Source organism: Lepidochelys kempii, chromosome 7 (assembly GCF_965140285.1).
Source record: "Lepidochelys kempii isolate rLepKem1 chromosome 7, rLepKem1.hap1, whole genome shotgun sequence".
NCBI classification, from domain to species: Eukaryota; Metazoa; Chordata; order Testudines; family Cheloniidae; genus Lepidochelys; species Lepidochelys kempii.
Window position 1 is genome coordinate 82,774,208 of NC_136386.1, and position 19,269 is coordinate 82,793,476.

Genomic DNA, 19,269 nt, shown 5'->3' on the forward strand with positions numbered 1-19,269 from the left:
TGATTTTTAGGCTGGCCATATCTGAGTATTCTTTTTTGGGTGAGCTATATTTCATTTGCCTCTTTTATTCTTTACCTTATAAGGTCAAGCATAAAGTTCACCTATCCTTTTGGTTGAGAAAGGCTATAACACAACTCCCTCAGGAGAGTGTTAACAGTACCCTTGGAACAGCTGAACGGTGTCATTCAAGTCATGTACCGTGCTCCCTCCCCCGTAAAGGAGAAAAATACCATTGAGGATCTGGGCCTAAGCCCCTAACTCTCATTTATTTCAATGGGAGTTAGGGGCTTAAATACCATTGAGGATCTGGATCTAAGTCACCAAATTCAAATCACAACTTGCATTTCCTGCATAACTGGGCACCAAGCTACCATAAATCCACTGTGATGGTCAAAATTGTAGTTTAATTGAAAAGTCTTCAACAACATTTTAAAGTCTACAAAAAATTGTACTGGGTTTTAAAAGGAAAAACACACCTCATAATAATGAAGTAATTTTAATACTGTTAATAAGACTCTGAAGTTATGAAATAGTCATGACAATTTCTATTCACCAGTAAGTGTGCCATATACAAACACTGAGACTCCAATAGCTTAGGAGCTAGGCAATCAGCAATTCATAAACCCCCTTCAATAGATATGTTATTTATTTTACAAAGAAACAAATCTATTTTGTACTAGGAAGTCAACTGGCAGATGGTCTTTGTAGAAACAAACAGGACTGACTCCATTTGTGTGAATAATTTTCTATTATCCAAAATTTGTAAATTTTAATCTTAAAAGATTGCTAAACAGTAATACCATCTTTCCCTAAGACAGAGATAACTGACAAGGAACATTTGTTTGGGTGGAGAGCCAAATGTTGTGTTTTGTCTGCCTCTCTTCCTTGTACTATAGCTGTTGTGTCACGAAAACCCTGGATGCTTGATAACACTCTGCATAATAGCAAATGTGAAAATATACGCCAAGACTCCAGGATCATTGCCTAGAGCAATCCATCACCAAATAATACTAATAAGCCATCAAATGTCATTTTTCCTATTGCTGCTGTATAATGAAATGCAGTTTGCTTTTAACTCAGTTGTTTATCCACTAATAACTTTTCTAGTCACTCTATTCTATTCATGTTTTTATACCACACTCATCACTGTAGTATCTGAATGCCTTCCAGAAATGCATTCAGGGATGTAACAGTTGTAACTTTGTTAATGCACATTTAAGGATGAGAATGTGTTCTACCTACAAAAATCTAAACTTACTACAGTGTGGTACAGTAGTTGATAATTTAAACACTAAAAAGGCAAGAAATTCTCAATTAAGATTTCTACACCTAGGACAAGTTCAAGAATACCAGGAACACACTGTAAAGTTCTTCAATTTCATACCCTCCCCAGATTCCTATACTATGCTAGGGCCTGCATTATCCCTTTTCATAAAAAGGAAAGAACCAGGCTTCTCAGAGAGGTTGCCAGCTCTTCTCAAAAGACACTTGCAAATATTATACTATTTTATTCCAGGTTTCTGCTGTAACATTTGTTAGCTGATACCAGAGGAGCTTGGAAACTGCTTCTAGATATGTAACATTCATAAATGCCTAACAAACTGTAACTCTGCTATCCCCAATTCACACACAGGAGATTATAAATCTTTGGGTGAAATTCTGCCCCTACTGAAGTTAATGGGAGTGTTATCATTTACTTCAATAGGATCATAATTTCACCATTACTTCTTATATGATGCTTTATATATTCACACTGCTGTTCAAACATTAAGCAATCGACAATTTCTCAAACTCAATAAAACCTGTCCTGTGCTCTTGTTCTCATGAAGGTGTCCATGACAGAACAAGTAGTTTCTTGAGTTGAGAAAAGTATTCATTTTCCACAAACCTTTAACTCAAAAATAGTTTGTTCAATTATCCCCAATTATGCTCCTTTAAATCTTATACATGGAAATACTACTGGTGACTCCATCTTCATGCAAAGACAAACACTAATAACTATAACTGCAATCCAGCATGATTTTTGTTTTATATAATCTATTTGAATGGCATTTTATGATAGCATACACTGCATCTATAGTTTGTACATAATCCAGAATACAAAAATATGTATATAAATGAAATAAGGTGGAGAAAATTTATTGATACAAATAAAATGGCTCAGCCTAATTACAGAAGTTTCTGGTGCTACATAAGAGCCCTAGATTTTTCAGTTCCAGTCTCCCCCTCTTTTTGCGTTGTTACTACATAGCACCTGCCTGCTGTTAATCTAGAGCCCTTAGGAAACATTTTCAAATGTTGTTATATTTTCTTGTCTCAAAATAGTATTTTATAACCCGTCTTGTTTATTTACAAAAGGTGTGTATTGTATTATGGTTAAACAATGCTGCCAACTCTTGTGAGTGCACCACAGGTCTCACAATATTTGTTGCTTTTTGAAAGCTCCAACTCCTCAATTGGCATGACTGAACAGCTCCGCTTTCATTTTGAAAAAAGGCAAGCCTGTAGCTTTGGTGGTTATGGCAACAAGCTTGAAAATACTAAATCCTAAACACTTCCAACACCACAGGACAAATAAAAAGAACCCCAAAGATTTATTTTTAAAAACCATCATGATTTTAAAGCCAATTTTGTGATATTTGAACATTTAGGGTTGACAATACCGCATACTGACCTCATGCAATGCCCAAAATACTCTACTAGCTGGATGATCACTCTACCCCACATTTTGGGATGAGTGGCTCCATTAATGCCAATTGGGACACCAAACCTATCCCTGGATCTGGGTGCTATGAACCAGCCCTGGATATGATTTAACGTCGAACCAAAGATGTCATTTAAAGGACCCCTAAACCTCACAATGGCGCCAACTCTCCCTGCCCACCCCCTTGCCAGGCCAGACTGTTCCCGCACTCAGGAAAGCCGCTTTTACTGATGCGCTGACCCCCGGCACCCCCGCAGCCAAGGCCGGGGAGCCCTTTCATCATCAGCGGGTCGGTTTTGGAAGGCAGGAGCCAGCGGGCCTGGCCAGGGAGAGGGGAGAGGCAGCGCGCTGTGTGAGGGCGGCAGGGGCTGTTGCAGGCAAGCTGCAGTGACTCCTCCTAGAGGCGGTATGTGGAGAAGAAGGAGCCCCCCCTCCGTCCCCCTCCAGAGCTGCCGCCGCCATTGAAACATACAATACAAGAGAAAGCTAGCGGCAGGCGAGAGCAGCCCAGGGGAGTCAGCGGCAGCAGGAGCTTCCCGAGGCGGGGAAGGCGGCGGCGACCTCCGGGCAGGTGAGGAGAGAGGCCCGGCGGGTGCGGAGCCTTGCGGGGGGTGGGGCATGGCGAGGAGAGCGAACGATCGGGCGCTCCGTCTACCCAGGCTCGCCATCCGCGGCTGAGGCAGGGCGGCTGCCCCAACGCGCTGGCCCGGGGGGGGGGGGGGGGAAGGAATCCTCCGAGCCCTGGGGGCAGGCCGGCGCGGGGGCCGGCACCAGCCGGGGGCCGACCCGAGGGAAAGGCCTGGCCGGGGGCACGGAGGGCCGAGGCGGGTCCCAGCTGTGGGAGGTCTGGGCGCAGGGTGGTGACCGGACCCCGGGGACGCGGAGCCGGCGTTCTGCAGGCTGCGCCGTGCGGCGCCAGGAGCGGTTCCCAGCGGCGCGGTCCGGAGGGGGTGTGCTCTCTCGCTCCCTCCCTATGTGACTCTCCCCGGGGGAGTGGGGCGAGGCGAGGGCACTCCCCCTCCGCTTCCCTTTCCGGGACACCCTTTCGGTCAGAGCCCGGTTAATGGCAGCCTCCATGGAGCTAAGCTTACAGCCCCCCCTTCCCAGCGGTGCTTTGGGGGCGGGGCTGGCAGCCGACCGGCACCGGAGACTCGATCTTTGGGGGGTTTGCGCGGGAAGATTCCTTCCCTCCGGCGGGCGCGCGCCCTTTTCCAGCTCCCTCTCCTCTGGAGCGCGCCCCAGTGGGTCGCTTGTAGAGCCCCGAGCCGTTCGGAGCGCGCCTCATTCCCAGGGCCCCCTCATGCCCTAGTCGGCGCGCGACTTTCACCACCCACGTCAGAGAAGATGTCCTTCGCCTGTCCGAGGCGCTAGCACTCCGGTCAATCGCTTCACACCCCCCTAGTTCTCCTGCGGTGCGCGCCGGTGCTTTAATCTCAGGCTCGGCCAATGAGCGCGCGCACCATGCGTTGGGGGGGCGGGTCTGTTGTCTGGCGAAGAGCGCAGGCAGCCGAGTCGCGCGGGAGGTGCCGGGGAAGGGGCCTTGGCAGTTTGCATTTGAAAAAAAAGGCGGGTTCAGATTTGACAAAAGGCTGCTGTTGGACTAGAAGCCCGGCCCCTTAAAGAGACAAGCGTCGCAGAGGCTACCGCGGGGAAAACAAAACAATCTCAGCCCGACGCTGCGGCGGGGAGACGGCAGGGCCTGCTCGAGTTCGCTGGGCCGGGTCCCCGCCTGCGCTGAGCTCGGACCCTGCGTGGGGTAGCTCATCGAAACATGTCCTGTGCAGAGGCACATTTGGAGCCGCGCCGAGAGAACACCCCGAGGATCCGCCTGCGCTGGGATGCCCTTTCCACCAGGGCAGCGTGCGGGGCGGCCGCGTGGGCTGAAAACGATCCCCCTATTCAGTTGCCCTTTGTGGCAGAGCTGCGGCAGCTGCTCTCTTGTCTAATGTCTATATTAGCGTGTGTCACAAACTGCTGCCAGCCTCCTACAAACTCACCTGGGGAAAGGGAGGCCTCATTGCTGGCTGCTGATTATCTATCCTCTGGTCAACCACATTCATCAACTCCTATTTCTCTTCCACAACCCCTCAACTCCCACATTTTGCTTCATCTCCATCATTGGGGTCAGAAATTTGCCTGCCACCAACTTCAAAACATCTCAAACAGTCACAGTTACTCTTGTGCTGAAGCTCCTACTGACTCCATATTTTCTAATCATTACTCTCATTTTTGGCCACAAATAATGTCACAGAAATAATATTTCACACAAATATTTATTCCACTGCAAATAAATAATGAGTTATGAGAGCAGTGGGTCTGGACCCAGGTCTCCCACCTCCCAGGTGAGTGCCCTAACTACCAGGCTACGGAGGCCTTCTCTCCTGGTGGCAAAATGGCCCTATATTTATCCACAGTGGAACAGCTTCCACAGGAGAGACTGAGGGAGCCACACATTAGAATATTTGATTCAGACTCCTGTTCAAATCCTTTCTGCCCCTGAGTCTGAGGTGGGAATTGAATCTGGGTCTCCCACATTCCAGGTGAGTGCTCTAACCACTGGGATAAAAGTTAGGTGGAGGTACCAGTGCCCATCTTTGGCCATTTTCTGTGGAGTGACGCAGAAGCTTTGCAAAAGCTTTGCTCATTCTCACAGCAAATGCCTCCCTGCAGCCTAGACTCAGACGCCTATCTCCGTGAGAAGTAAGGTGGTTAGGACACACCCTTCTCCTCAGTATCTCACATTAGCTAGCTTAGCTACTGTGGTGGCTTTTGTGTATTACATTTTTAGGCACCTGTCTCTCCCCATTCATTGCATAGGGAGCCTAGGTACCTAAAAATCAGGCATGGCGATGCTGAGCGCAACACTAAGCGTTGCAACCCCTAGGTCCCTTTGTGCATCCGGGCCATGCTGCCAACTCTAAAAATTAGGAAGTGGAACGAAAAGATATCTGGAATAGCATAAAAAATTGGAGAATAGGAAAAAGTAAAGTGGAGAAGGGGAAAAGTTCAAAGTGTATCTGAATAGGAGTGAGATTTTGTAGTAGATTCTACAACAGACAAGAAATCTGTGAAAATTTAACAGAAAGGGAAGATATTTTCCTTTTTGTAGGCACCAGTAAGAAAAAAAAGTTATTGCATTTACAGGCAGGGGCTTGGAAAGCTAGGACAACTAAAACCATTATTTGTCTGAAAAAATGTTTACCTACTACTGCTTCACATAGCAGCCAAGATTACCATATCTAAAAGTGATTCAAAAATATTGTTTTCATTTTGCTTAATATGTTTACTTGTTTTTTTCACACCCTAACTGACAAAAGTTTTCCTGACAAAAGTGCTAGTGTAGACATAGCCTACGTCGTAGATTTAGATGCCTGAGTCCCTTTGTGGATTGGTGTCTACATTTTCATTTGACACTGTAGTCACTGTCTGGGACAACGTTTCTATACCCAGTTTGACTTCTTGAATGACTTCTTGATTTAGTTGGGGATTGGTCCTGCTTTGAGCAAGGGGTTGGACTAGATGACCTCCTGCGGTCCCTTCCAACCCTGATATTCTATGATTCTAATGTTTTTCATATCCATCCCTAAGTAGATGAAATATGGCAGTACATTCTTAGAGGCAACTTTTGGCTGTGATGTTGGATGCTGCAGTGCATCAATAGCATATGCAGAGAGAGGAGTGTAATGGGAAAATGCCTCTTTTGGGATGAGGCAGGTAAGAGTCCTATAAACTCAGCTCATGCTGGCAAAACAGCTTGAGAAACAGCAACTCAGAGCTCACTTAAATTAATATACTTTGATTGGAACTGGATGAAATAAAGGGAAGTCCTACTTTTATAACTGAAGCTTTGGTGCCACAAACATATGTGCACACACATGCAAATCAGGTTGATTTGTTTTAGTGGTCATGGTGTTGAGGGGTAACATCACTAGCTAGAGCCAGGCATGGTACAGGTAGATATGTTTAAACTTTCTTTACTCCATTTGGCCAATGAACCTCAGTTCTGACCTATTCTAACACCTCTTTCATGTTCAGGTTCTCACATGAAAAAAAAATTCTTTAGAATAAGAAGGAAAGAGTGTTGTAATCCGAAAGTTCCTTGACAGTTGGGAAACAGCTGTTGGAGAGAAGTGCAAGGAACAGTTGCACAGAAGTATATGACAGTTGTGGGAGAATTAGGAAAAAGAATGATCAGGTAAAGGGAGAGGATGGAAAATTAGACACAGTGAGGGAAGAGGGAGTCAGGAAAATGATTTAATTGCACAATGAGAGCACATATATAATGTAATAATTTCTCTCATTACTTTGTAGTCAAGTACTTTTTCATATCCATAGCTCTATCAATGTGCTTTGGTCTTTTAACATAGATGCTGAATGCAACCACAACATTTCTGATGGGCCAAATCCTGCTCCTATTGCAATTTTGTCATTGACTTAGAAAGAAGCAGGATTTTGTCCTGCAAAAACAATGGAAGAGAGATCAATGTAATGTGAGTTTGAACTAGATAGATAGGTTTCAGAGTAGCAGCCGTAACCATTTGAATGACAATTATCACAAGAACTAAAAGGATGTGTTAGAGAGATTATTCAATGTTATAAAATAAAGTGCTGAGTTTAAGATTGGCTTGTCACAGATTAAATAAATTTGGCAGTTTCATTTTAGTTTTTATTGCAGTATACTATCTCATGTCCTCTTTTGGGCAAGATAATTTGTAAAGTAGCTTATGTAATACTCCTTCCATCTTGTTGGGGAACTTGCTTTCATCATTATTTTGTAAAAAGCAAAAGTTTACTGAACAGTCACTGGACCTGAAAACACAGAACAATTACCGTGGGGAAATTCTGTTAAAATGTTGTGAAATAAAATTGCAAACCTTTGTGCAGCACTGCTAAAGTTCAGGATTGAGGTGCAGTGGCACAGTTGTGTGGCAGTGTATGGATGTTTCCTGAAGCCTGGCATAGTGTTTATCACAGTATTGCATCCGTCACCAAGATATCCCTAATGCAATTCATCCTTTGCTGCCAGAGTGTTAAATTCAGCCACAGAATTAAAAAGGGGGCAGGAGGGGGAAAAATCAGTTAATGACATAATAAAATAGCATTGTTGTGGGGGGGGGGTATTTTTTCATTTGGTAGCCCCATTACTGACTTTTTAGTGCAAATGTTTATCCAGTAATTAGATTTTAGATCAAATGGCAATTTTATTAGATCCCAAACTACAGCACTTGATTCAAAATTGGTAATTATTTAGGAACTCATAATGAGGTCATGTGTATCTTGAGTTCTTAGTATGTCTGTTTACCAGGCTATTAGTTTATTCTCCCTTAGTTTTCGTTACTCTACCTATATAGTAAACACATTCAGAAAGGAAAATCAGCAGTATGGTGGACAAGGACAAACTGGGAGTATTTAGACCACTGTTGACTGTCTGGTGTTTTTTTTTTCTTAAATGTGGTATAAGTGTAGCTAGAATTCAATTTAGATTCTCAAAGAAAGTGTACTTGATTTCCTGATGAGCAGTTTTTTTCAACATCTAGCTAGTATTGAACGGGTGGACTTTTTCATATAGTTATTCGCTTGGAATAAACAGAAGAACTAGACCTGGATTTCAGTGTTCTCAAATGGATTTTAAATGTGTCTTTGTGGTGCAGTGATATCAAAGGCTGTTAAGATCCTGATCACAGTAGCACAATATATTATGTTGTTATTTCCGGTTACAGTTTTGTCCTTCACTCCCAATCTGTCAGGGACTGCAAGAGCTGTTGAGGCAACAAGCTTAGCTCCGGCAATGAGTGAACAGCACATGTTGCAAAGCAGTGCCCTCTCCTCAATTCAAGAGGTCTGGGGTTTCATATGCAGCCCTCCTCAGCAAGTTTGGTCATGACAATGTAGGACCTTAAATTACACATGTAAAATGGGAAAAGATCAGTGTGTCTGTGGCAACCCCCCTTTTAGGGCATAAAAACTGAAAGCAGGCTGAAAAATGTGGGTGTTAAAAAGTAAAAAGATTTGAAGGGAGTGGGGAGAGAGTTCTGTGTTGTGCCTTCATCATGCTTTGGAACTCAGAAATGCTCTTATCTCCAGCCATGGAATAGATTTCCCACAGTGCCTCACTTCATGTCACCACAATCCTTTTCAACTTAACTTTTTTCTTGTTCCATTGTTGTGAATGCATATAAGAGAAATTCTGTGCATATGCCTTCATCAGCAGAAGCATCAGGTGCTGCAGCCAAATTCTTCATATACTTCAGTAGAGTGGCACTGCACTTACTGCGGTATAACTGAGATCAGACTTAGGGCAGGTCTACACTACAGCAGGGATCGACACTCTGAGATCGATCCACCAGCGGTCGATTTAGCGGGTCTAGTAAAGACCCGCCAAATCGACTGCAGATTGCTTTCCAGCCAATCCCTGTAGTCTACTCCCGACGAGAAGAGTAAGGTAAGTCAACGGGAGATTTTCTCCCATTGACCCCCTGAGGTGTAGACCCCACGGTAACTCGACCTAAGGTATGTCGACTCCAGCTATGTTAATCACATAGCTGGAGTTGTATAGCGTAGGTCGACTTACCGCGGTAGTGTAGACATAGACTTAGGCAGTAAGTTGGACAGCTATCTTTACAAAATTAAAATGTAGCAATTACTTGACTAAAAGCTGAAGCTGTATCTGTAGCTAAAAGCCTTTTATACTGTTTTAAGTAAAATGGCTGACTCCAGAGCTGTCATAACATTTACCTGTGAAACTTGTTTATTGTTTCCACAAAACAGGAAGAAGGAAGGAGGGAGCTAGATTTTATTTTCTTTGCTCCTAAGCCTAGCCTAGATTGGCTCTTCCCATGGAAAACTTCTGCAGAAGGAAGCCAGAGGGGCAGAAAAACTGGTAATCGTTCCCTTTAGGGCAAGAGATGAGGGACCTCCTCCCAGCTCCATGGAGGTTGGCTCCTCTGGCTGCTCAGTAGCAGATGTGAAGGCGACCCAGAGGAGGGTGTTAATACACCTCTGACCTATATAATTTGTCTCCCAGAGTTCCAGCTGAAAAAGCAGCAGCAGAACAAGGAGGGGTGGTTCTGTGGAGTACAGCCTGTTCCCTCTTTCTCCCTATCTCACCTCAGTTCTACCTCCTGAACTTAATGGACCTCCATTCACATAAGACACAGCAAGAAGGATAGTGTTACAGAGGTTGCTCTCACTCTCTGCCACATGTAAGGGAGGAACGCTAAATATAGCCTTGGCAGAATTTGATTTTTTTATATCATTTCAGTGGATAAAAATCAATGCTTATTTATAACTTATTTTTATCAATTTAAATTTTCACAGTTGCAGGAAATTAGGGGGAGGTGTCAGGCAATATTTATGAAGTGACAGTAGACGTTGAGATTCAAAAGGTTATAGTTTTATAACTGTTAAAAGACAAATTGTCAATATCACATGTCAAAACATACACGGTAAATATCCTTAAATGAAACTAATATGTTCTCAGCATCATATTTCTTACTTTGCCTATCTGTAAATTATGGATGGAAATATTTTTCATTGGTTTGCATATGTATGTTGAAATCAATGTTTGCCAACATTCACTGATAAAAATCGAATCCTTTCAAATTTACTATGTCATTCACAAGGGATGATCCAGCTCCCTGTAGTTATTATAGGCAGAACAGACAGTGATGCCTTTAGTTCAGCTTGCCTTCCACCCTAACACCCTGCTTTTGTTTGCCTTTAACTGCCAAACTTTATCACTGGGGCTGCAATTTTCCATGCTGGTGTCCACCTCAGACTGGGTTTTTAACAAAAATGGTTCAGCCATTTTAGAGAATGAGGTTAGGGGAGAAATATGTTGCTTTGCGCTTGTTAAAAAAATACTTACAGCCTTTTAATTGAGAAACTCTAGTTCCTCCATGCTTTGAGGTATGGCAGGAGGATTGCTGTGGTGCCAGGAGACCTTTGAAAATCCACCCAACTTTGACCGAACCCTGCCTGATTTAGTGCACAAGGTAGATGGAGTTCAAGGAATGAATCAGGGTTGAGTAGTGAATGAGGTTGTTGTCTGTAGGACCCGGCCTCATTTGTTGTCACAGTGGGAAGGTGTGTAGTGAATGAAGCAGGGAATTGCAAGAAGAGGAAGGATGGTTTCATGGTTAAGACAGTTGAATGCCATTTTTGAGAACTGGATTTTATCTGTATCTGCCGGAGTTCCTATGGAATGCAGGGCAGATCACTAAAATTAAAATTTTCCACAAGTGGCCACTTGTGTGTTCCTCGCTATCTGAGTGCCCAACTTGATTGAGACACTGGGGCCTCATTTGCAAAAGTGCTGAGCGCTCACAACTACAAGTAAAGTTCATGGGATCTATGCTTTGAACATATGAAGTACTATAAAAATACCAACTACTCTGAAAAAATCAGATTTTAAGCATCTAAATTTGGGCACCAAAATTAGTGGACATATTTGACAACATCAGCATTAATCTCTCAGTTCCCCATCTGTTAAATGGGAATATTACCACTCCATCTGATATGTGTGTTATAAAAAAATTCATAAATGTTTGTGAATCACTCAGATGCAATGACAAGCGCCCTAAAAAAGCCCGTACAGAGGTTTTGAATGGTATGCAGTAATTAAAGCATGTATTCATACACTAAATGGTGAGGATAAAAAGAAATATTAATAGCTACCCATTCAGTAAGCATTGCCTTTTTTGTGTACGAATGAGACAGGGGCCCTAAAGGAAAAAAAATAAAAGTATGTGGCCATTTAATGCAAGACTGTATAAGAATGTATCCACATAAGGCAGCTGAATTAAGTTTGCATGGGCAACCTCACTTCTGGCATTCCCTAATTTTTGAGTGTTTTACTTTGCAACCGTAATATTCTTTTAATGTAGTTTATTTTTATGTAGTTTTATTTACCATAACAAAAGGAACCAAATGAAACTTTCTTAAATAATGATGAGTGTTACATGCCTATCTCCCACCACGGTATGCTGAAAATATCCCTCTCACTTTGTAAATTGATTTTAAGACATTTAGCAAGAATGAAATCCTTCCACTGCAGATGCATCATTACCTGCTTTACACAACAAAGAGATGTTTACAGATATATTGAATAGCAACAATTTTTTTCTATATTATAATTAGTTAATGTGCATTCAATTTTCTTCTATTCCCCAAACTGCTCTTTCTGATCTATTTCTGTCTTAATGTGCAGTATTCAAAAGAACACAGATTATAGTGTTTTGAGTGCTCAGATTGTATGCTGTTTGATAAGTGATGCTTCTGCTTTAATATCTGTATTTATTGTGGCCATATCAATGGCTCTATGAGAAGGCACTAGCAAGTCTATATTGATACTGTTCTGTAGAAGTTTCTGCTATACTCACCATCAATCCATCTCTTTTCCCTTGCAGCTTTTGTGTAGGTGCAAGTAAATAAAAACTTTCTGTCAGCAAATTGAAAGGAATATAGCAGCAAGATGTCTGCCCGAAGTGGGAAAAAGAAAATGTCCAAAATGTCACGCTCAAGCAGGGCAGGTGTTATTTTCCCTGTGGGGAGGATGATGCGCTACTTGAGGAAAGGAACATACAAGTACCGGATAGGTGTTGGAGCGCCAGTCTACATGGCAGCTGTCATAGAATACCTAGCAGGTAAATTAAGAGCCTCATTTTAGAAGTGCTGATCATGTACAGAGCCAAGTGAAGTTAATGGGCTATGCACACTTCCGGGGTGGGGGAGCTGGGGGCAAACAAGCTCTAAAACAGTATAGATATACCAAAATGCATTTAATGGTTTGAGGTGGATTCCTTCACATATTGGAGCAGCAGGGGCAGCATGCTTGATCTCTATGTGGAAGGATTGTGTTACTGTTCTGCAATGATCTCTTTGCCTGATCTAAAAGTGTGATGGGCCATAAAGGGAGTTGCATTCAGTACTTTTTTCACAAAAGAGAGACCAATATGATGATGTAGGACTTTGAGAGAGTTGGATGAGTATAACAGAAGAGAAAAAATATTTCACATGTTACTCTAATAGCATGTTCTAGTTCAATTAAACTACGTTCTCTTTAACTCCATCTACCCTTACAAAAAAAAAAAGCCACAAACACAAAGAACTTGTTAAAGTGGCTGTGAAATTTGGTTTTGGTTCAACTTTGTTATGAAACAGTTTCTGCTTGATTACATTGCCAGAAAACAAACAAAAACCCAACTACCACCACCACCCCTACCACCCATCACCATCATCACCATCTTTAATGATGTTAGCGAATGTGTTTTAACTTTAGTAAGTAACTAAGCTTTATGTCCTACCATGAAATTGAACATAATTCACCAAGGGTGGGGGTGGAGGTGGGGTAGGTGACACATATCGCTGTTGCTGCACTGGGTTTCCCCTATGAAGACATTCAAGTTTATATTCTTATTAAGACCTAGAAGAATTTAGCCTCAGTTTCACCATAATATAAATTTGTCCGCATCACAAAATAGCCCCTCAGCATAATGTCATTGTACCTATTGTGGGGAAGTTCTCAGGTTGGAATTACAGGGATGTCACCGTTGAAGACTGAGGTGTATTCGGAGATCTGTGAGGAGTCTGAGGCCTGGACTGGTTGAGTGTGCTGCAATTCACAATTACAGTTTATTGCAAGAGCTGCATGGGGGAAACTTGCATGAAGCCTGCCCTCCCACATAACAGCATATGTGTCTGTAGCAATGGCTATCTAGTCCCTTTTACACATATTTGATGCACCCTCTGTTACAACTCCTCTATTTGTCAAAAAAATCATAAGGAATAAGTTTCCTTTTCAATGCATAATACAGAAGGATTATTTTGAGACATTGAAGAAATAAGTAAGACTAGATTTCAGGTTCTTGATTATGTATAACAGGAGGGAGCAAAGTGCTGGTGACACTTACGTATTCGCCATAAAGCAATTCTGGAATCAGAATTCACCTTTATCTAACACCGTTTTTGAAGTTAGAATGAAAAATATCGTTTATATGATACAAATACAATTAAGCTTAAATAAAGCATTTCTGTTCACTTTTGGCTCATCCAACTGCAAGAAATAATAAATTCAGAAAAATAAGTTAAGAATGAAATACCACAGGTAGAGGATTCAACTTCTAGAGAAACAGACTCAAAGTCTGAAATGGTGATTGTGCCTTCCTCTCTTTCGTTTTCTAATAAATTATTAATTAAGTTGTTTGTTCCAGAATCTCTTTAGTGTAGACTTTCGAGTGTGCATACATAAATAAACCCATACTTACACAATCCTATTTTATATATTAAGGGAACATCATTTCCCTGACCATTGTAGGCGCCGAAATCCCTCTTCAAAGGAGCTGGTGCAGTTATGCTATACAAGGGCAGGGGCATGATTTGGGAAGACCTTGCAGAGTGTACTTAGCCCTCTCTGGCACGGAGCATGGCTCTAAGGGGATACTTGCATGGCTGAGAGGGGGATTGGGAAGAGTGGGGCCAAAAGGATCCATTGTTACATGGAGCCTCCAATCTCTCCCCCCCCGCCCCCCCTCCCATCGCCTAGCAGCTGCCTTGGGCCTTCTGAAGTTGCTGTAGTCATTAGGCTGGAATAACTGCTCCACAGTGGCTCTGCTGACTCCCTACAGCCTGGGAAGGATTCCTTCACCATCCCCTTCTCCATAGAGATCCCCAACACTCAGATTAGTTTTTTGGCTTGGCACTTGGGGATTTTCTCCTAAAGACTTAATCCTGCCCTGATCTGTGGCAGCCTTTACAAGGAAGTAGGAGTGCGACATACCTTGCACAAGGGGCTTCCAGCCTTGCAAGGCAGAGTGGTTTATGGTGAGCTGTGATCATGTGCTACTAGGTACTGTTTACTTGTCCTTTGAGCTAGAGCAATTGACATATTGGCTCTGTTGATGGCTAGTAAGCTCAACATAATTTTAAATAAAAAGAAAAGGAGTACTTGTGGGACCTTAGAAACTAACAAATTTATTTGAGCATAAGCTTTTGTGAGCTACAGCTCACTTCACAAAAGCTTATGCTCGAATAAATTTGTTAGTCTCTCTAAAGTGCCACAAGTACTCCTTTTCTTTTTGCGAATACAGACTAACACGGCTGCTACTCTGAAACCTATAATTTTAAATATTCACTTGAGAGTGGTTGATATACATGGGTCTATCACATTTTGGAAAACATTATAATCAATTAGTCAAGTAAATAAATAGATTATAATTTATTTGATACTCAAAAATATACAAAGGAACGTTTTCAGAAGGTTGATTAGACTGAGATTAAATAAACAGTAATTGAGAGATAATATATCTGTCAAACAGAGAGGAGTAGCATTTCAGCATGTTGTTTAGGGCATTAAACAAACATCTACTCTTTATTGATACTGGCATTTCCAAACCTAAATTCCTGCACACACTGTTAGGGAGTTTTATTAGACAGTCTTATGAAAAGGGGTAGTTTAGCTGAAAAAGGATACTATAATTTCTAATGCTGTTATTGTGGTAACTCCTAATACTCAGACATGAAATCCTATCTATGTTTTCAGGATGTCTTTGGAAACTAGATACTTCTCCATGAACCTGTCATGAAATAAGTAATTATAGATGGGGCTAGTATTATTATTAAGACTGTCTGATACTTCCCAAAGTTATAAGCAAATGAAAACAAGGATTTCTAACAGGAAACTAACTGTTTAGGATGAAGTTTTCCATGCTGGCTGCTGCCTCTAACTGAATTGGTTTTTTTTATTTCAGCCAAAATAATTTATCCATTTCCAAGGGGGGAAAAAAGTGTTGTTTTGCCCATGTTAAAAATCATGAGACCTTTTTTTTTTAAATGCTCTAGTGCTTTGTGGCAGGTACTTGAGATTTGGCAGAGGATGACCTTTATGTCAGGAATGTGCCTTTTGCTCTCCCTGTGAAAATTTGTCCAAATTTGGCCAAGTTGTAAGCCTTTGAAAAAACTGAAGTTTGCATATACCCAGTAGAAAGGTCTTTGATTTTTAACAGTTAAAATCCTTGTAGAGTCCATCCTTACTGAGCATGCTCCAGTCTCACAGCTCCTGCATGTGACTGTACTGCGCATGCACCATCCCCACACTGTCCCTGAGCCTGCTACTGCCCAGGGCTACAGTGGCTCAGAAGGACTTTCCCTGTAATTGCTGCTCCTGACCAGGGTGAAGCTGGGTACTGGAACTGAGAACAAGGAGCCTGTCTCTCCTGTGCTCACAATGATCCCTCTGCTGGTACCCAGGCTGTGGAGGAGGAAGTCATCTGAGCTGAATACAGAAGGGACAAAAGCTGGACTGAAGGAAGGAGGGGGAAGAAGTACAGCAGAACCCTGTCTATCTGATCCAATTGGTACCAGAGCCAGATCAGATAATAAAAAATTCAGATAATCCAGAGAATGGGAAAGTGCGAGGCTGCAGCACCATCTAGCAGCCACAGGAGAGATCTCCCACTTCTGGACCTGTGTGCACCAGTTGTTCAGTTAATAAGGAGAGCCGGATAATGGAAGGTCGGATAAATGGGGTTCTACTGTATATTGGGACAAGCAATCTGGTGAGATTGGGACTGTGGGGGGGAGATTGGGACTGGTTAGGATAGGAGACTAGGAGCTGGGAGAGTGAAGGCAGACTGGGAACAGCTGGGCAAAAAGATTGGGACTGGAAGTTGCGGGAAGGGAGGTTTGGACTGGTTGAGCCAGGAGATGAACTAGAAGGAACTGGAGGGCAGTTTGGGTCAAGGAGCCCGGGGGAGATTGGGATTGGATGAGGAGGCCGGTGAGAGAGACTGGCAGCCAGTGTTTAAAAGAACATTATTAAAGTTGCAAAGTCAAGCAATCAGAAGTTAGGAAACACCAGAATGAAGGTTGCCTGTGCAAACTAAACATTCTGCAGGTCCCCTGCCTCCTTCCGTCCACAGGATGAACCTGCACTGGGATGAATGTATATGCATAAGGGGGCCAGATTAAGGTTGCATCAGCAGTCTTAATTCTAGCATCTAATTCTTGAGTGCTTGATTCTGCAATTTTAATAATGTTCTTTTAACATAGGGTGTGTTTAATAATTTATATATTAAACAGCTGCTAATAATGTTTCACATAACTCATTACTAATAATTCCAAACAACTTTTAGAGCTTTAACATTCATATTTTGCTGCTTAGGGTTTATTTTGTATACTAAGAAGTAGTAAAAACTGGAGGACAGGCTTGCAGTATTGAAGGCCTCTTTTCCTCCTTTGGAGTTAAACCTCCTGTCAGAGGTGCTGGAATAATTTTTATAGTGGGGTGCTGAGAGCCATTCACCGAAAGAGTAAACCTGTATATGATGAAAACCACTTCAAGCCAGGAGGTGTGGCAGCACCCCTAGTTCCAGCACCTATGCTTTCTGCTGTTGTTCCTGAATTATAAAACAACTAGTTTTCCTATAGATTTCCAGTGAGTTTGCCTTGGAGATTTTTGTATTTGTACCTCTTGCAGTTATTTTTTTTTTCTATGAGAAAAAAGTACAATGTCACAAATGAAGGACTGATGCAACTGAGACTTGAACCCCAGTTAACAAAAGAAAAAAAAGCAAGAGAAGAGCGGGACATTGGACATTCTGAAAATGAATCAGTGCTCCAATATTTTTATGCTTGCTTAATGCAAAAAGATACCCAACCAAACAACTCCCCCCATTAATATACTAGTAGAGGTACCTGCCCAAGGAACAGGTTCTTCCTGTTTTTCACTATATACAAGGTTAAATTTCAGAAGTTAATGAGTCCCACTGATTGAGTTGAACATCATTTTATAAAAATTGTAGCAAATCAAGAAAAATCACATCTGTTTGTGTGTTACATCTAGATAAATCACAAAAAAGGTAACTGAGGTTGTAGGTCACAGCTGAAACCTTATTGCAAATCTAGAGAAACTACTTTTCACATGAATTGTGGCATAACCATCAATCCCTGAAGTTTCAGGAAGGGATTCGCAACCGACAGTTCATGCAGTCTGAATCTCTAAGTTACCTACTTGCATCCAAACCAAAACTCTTCCTTATGTAAAATGAATCTTTACACAGCTTTGTCAGTGCCCCTCAATCTAGACTTGTAGTATTTCTGTTCTATTCTACTGGCCTTCAACATAATTCTATCAATGCATCTCAGTCCTTGTCAGCAGCACTTTTACTTGTCTAGTCCTAAGAATCCTCACTATCAAGACTCTCTTTACTATACTTTTGTTTTTTCCATTGGATGCTCACACTGCTTTATTGTTGTAGGATTACGTGTGAATTCTGGGCTGCTGACATTTTTTGAAAGAGCATTTTAACTTGAGATTTGAAGAAAGCAATTTAGAATTACATGAACCAATTTTTAGCACCCTAGCTTTTTACAGTGTCTGTTTAGAGAAGTAGGAAAGGATCACAAAATATTTTTTGTAATTTTACATAAACATTGACTATTGTTTTGTTTCTATGTTTTTCAGTAAGGAGTGGTGAATTTTTAATAAAAAGATTTTTAGCCCGATTTTCCTTTACACTAAGGCCACTTTATACTGCTTTGGCAATGTAAAGTGGCATTAGTGTAAATGAAAGTCAGGCTGTTTTTATCTTGAGAACATTTGCCACCATAATAGGATAATTTCTAAGTAGATCAAACCTAGGATTTCAGTTATTTGCTATTGTGCCTTTAAAGCCAAACCCTCTCCCCCCACCCACCCCCCCCACACATCTGGAAATGATACCTTACAGGAAAAGTTGGTCAGAAAGATGCTGTGATACTGCACATCAGATTCTAGGGTGGGGAACAAGATGCTTGATTATTCTCTTAAGAAAGCTTGCACTGCAATTTTGCTAGATTTGTTGCTTTTCTGTTGCTGATTTTTACCCCCAATGTGTTTGCAGCTGAAATACTAGAGCTAGCAGGGAATGCAGCAAGAGATAACAAAAAGGGAAGAATTGCCCCCAGACACATCCTCCTGGCAGTTGCTAATGATGAGGAACTGAACCAGGTATGCTTTCAGTATTTTAGTGTATGGTTGTCTGTACACTGTAGCTCAAGTACAGCTGCCATACTTAAAGTTTAGAAACAGTCCAGTGTGGTATTCAAATGAGTCCAAGATGGTTCCCACAACAGAAAATGAAACAAGAATCTGTCCGCCAACATAAGAACAAAAATGACTTTTATGCCATGGACTCTTATTTGTGTAAGGAATGGAAAAGGACACTGTAACTAATGCCTTGTTCTTTATGTCTTAAATGGCCCCCTGCATGTTCTGTCAAGTGATTTGCCAGCAATATATGAATGCGTAGTTGACTTTATGGACGAGATTTTATTGGGTGTACTTCAGGACCCCATTCATTCAGTGGTCCCATAAATAATGCCAGAATCTATCATTGTCACTTAGAGTTCGGCAGTACTCTATCTCTAGTTTATTAATCTGATCCATAGCTGAGTTATTTTTTATACTAGGCTTGCCAGATGGAAAATTCCTTAATTGCTTTTATGTCTGTAATTCTGTATCCGTAGCCAGCATCCTTTAATTTCAGGCTATTTACCTTTGCTATTAAATAATTATTGTGAAGTGCATT

At 41.9% G+C, this 19,269-nt stretch overlaps 1 protein-coding gene across 4 annotated transcripts in view; it reads left to right on the forward strand.

The window, feature by feature from the left end:
- Nucleotides 1–3,029: 3,029 nt before the first annotated feature.
- MACROH2A2 (macroH2A.2 histone) overlaps nt 3,030–19,269 on the forward strand; it is a 35,946-nt gene continuing 19,706 nt past the window's right edge. Inside the window, exons 1-3 of one of the 4 annotated variants that reach the window (XR_012159997.2) lie at nt 3,030–3,275; nt 12,112–12,348; nt 18,583–18,689. Coding sequence is in view for 3 of the 4 variants with exons in the window: in XM_073353535.2 (XP_073209636.1) it covers nt 12,177–12,348; nt 18,583–18,689 (279 nt within the window). In the remaining variant the exon portion in view is untranslated. The remainder of the gene's footprint in view (nt 3,276–12,111; nt 12,349–18,582; nt 18,690–19,269) is intronic. The other 3 variants (XM_073353535.2, XM_073353537.2, XM_073353536.2) reach the window with 3 other exon arrangements.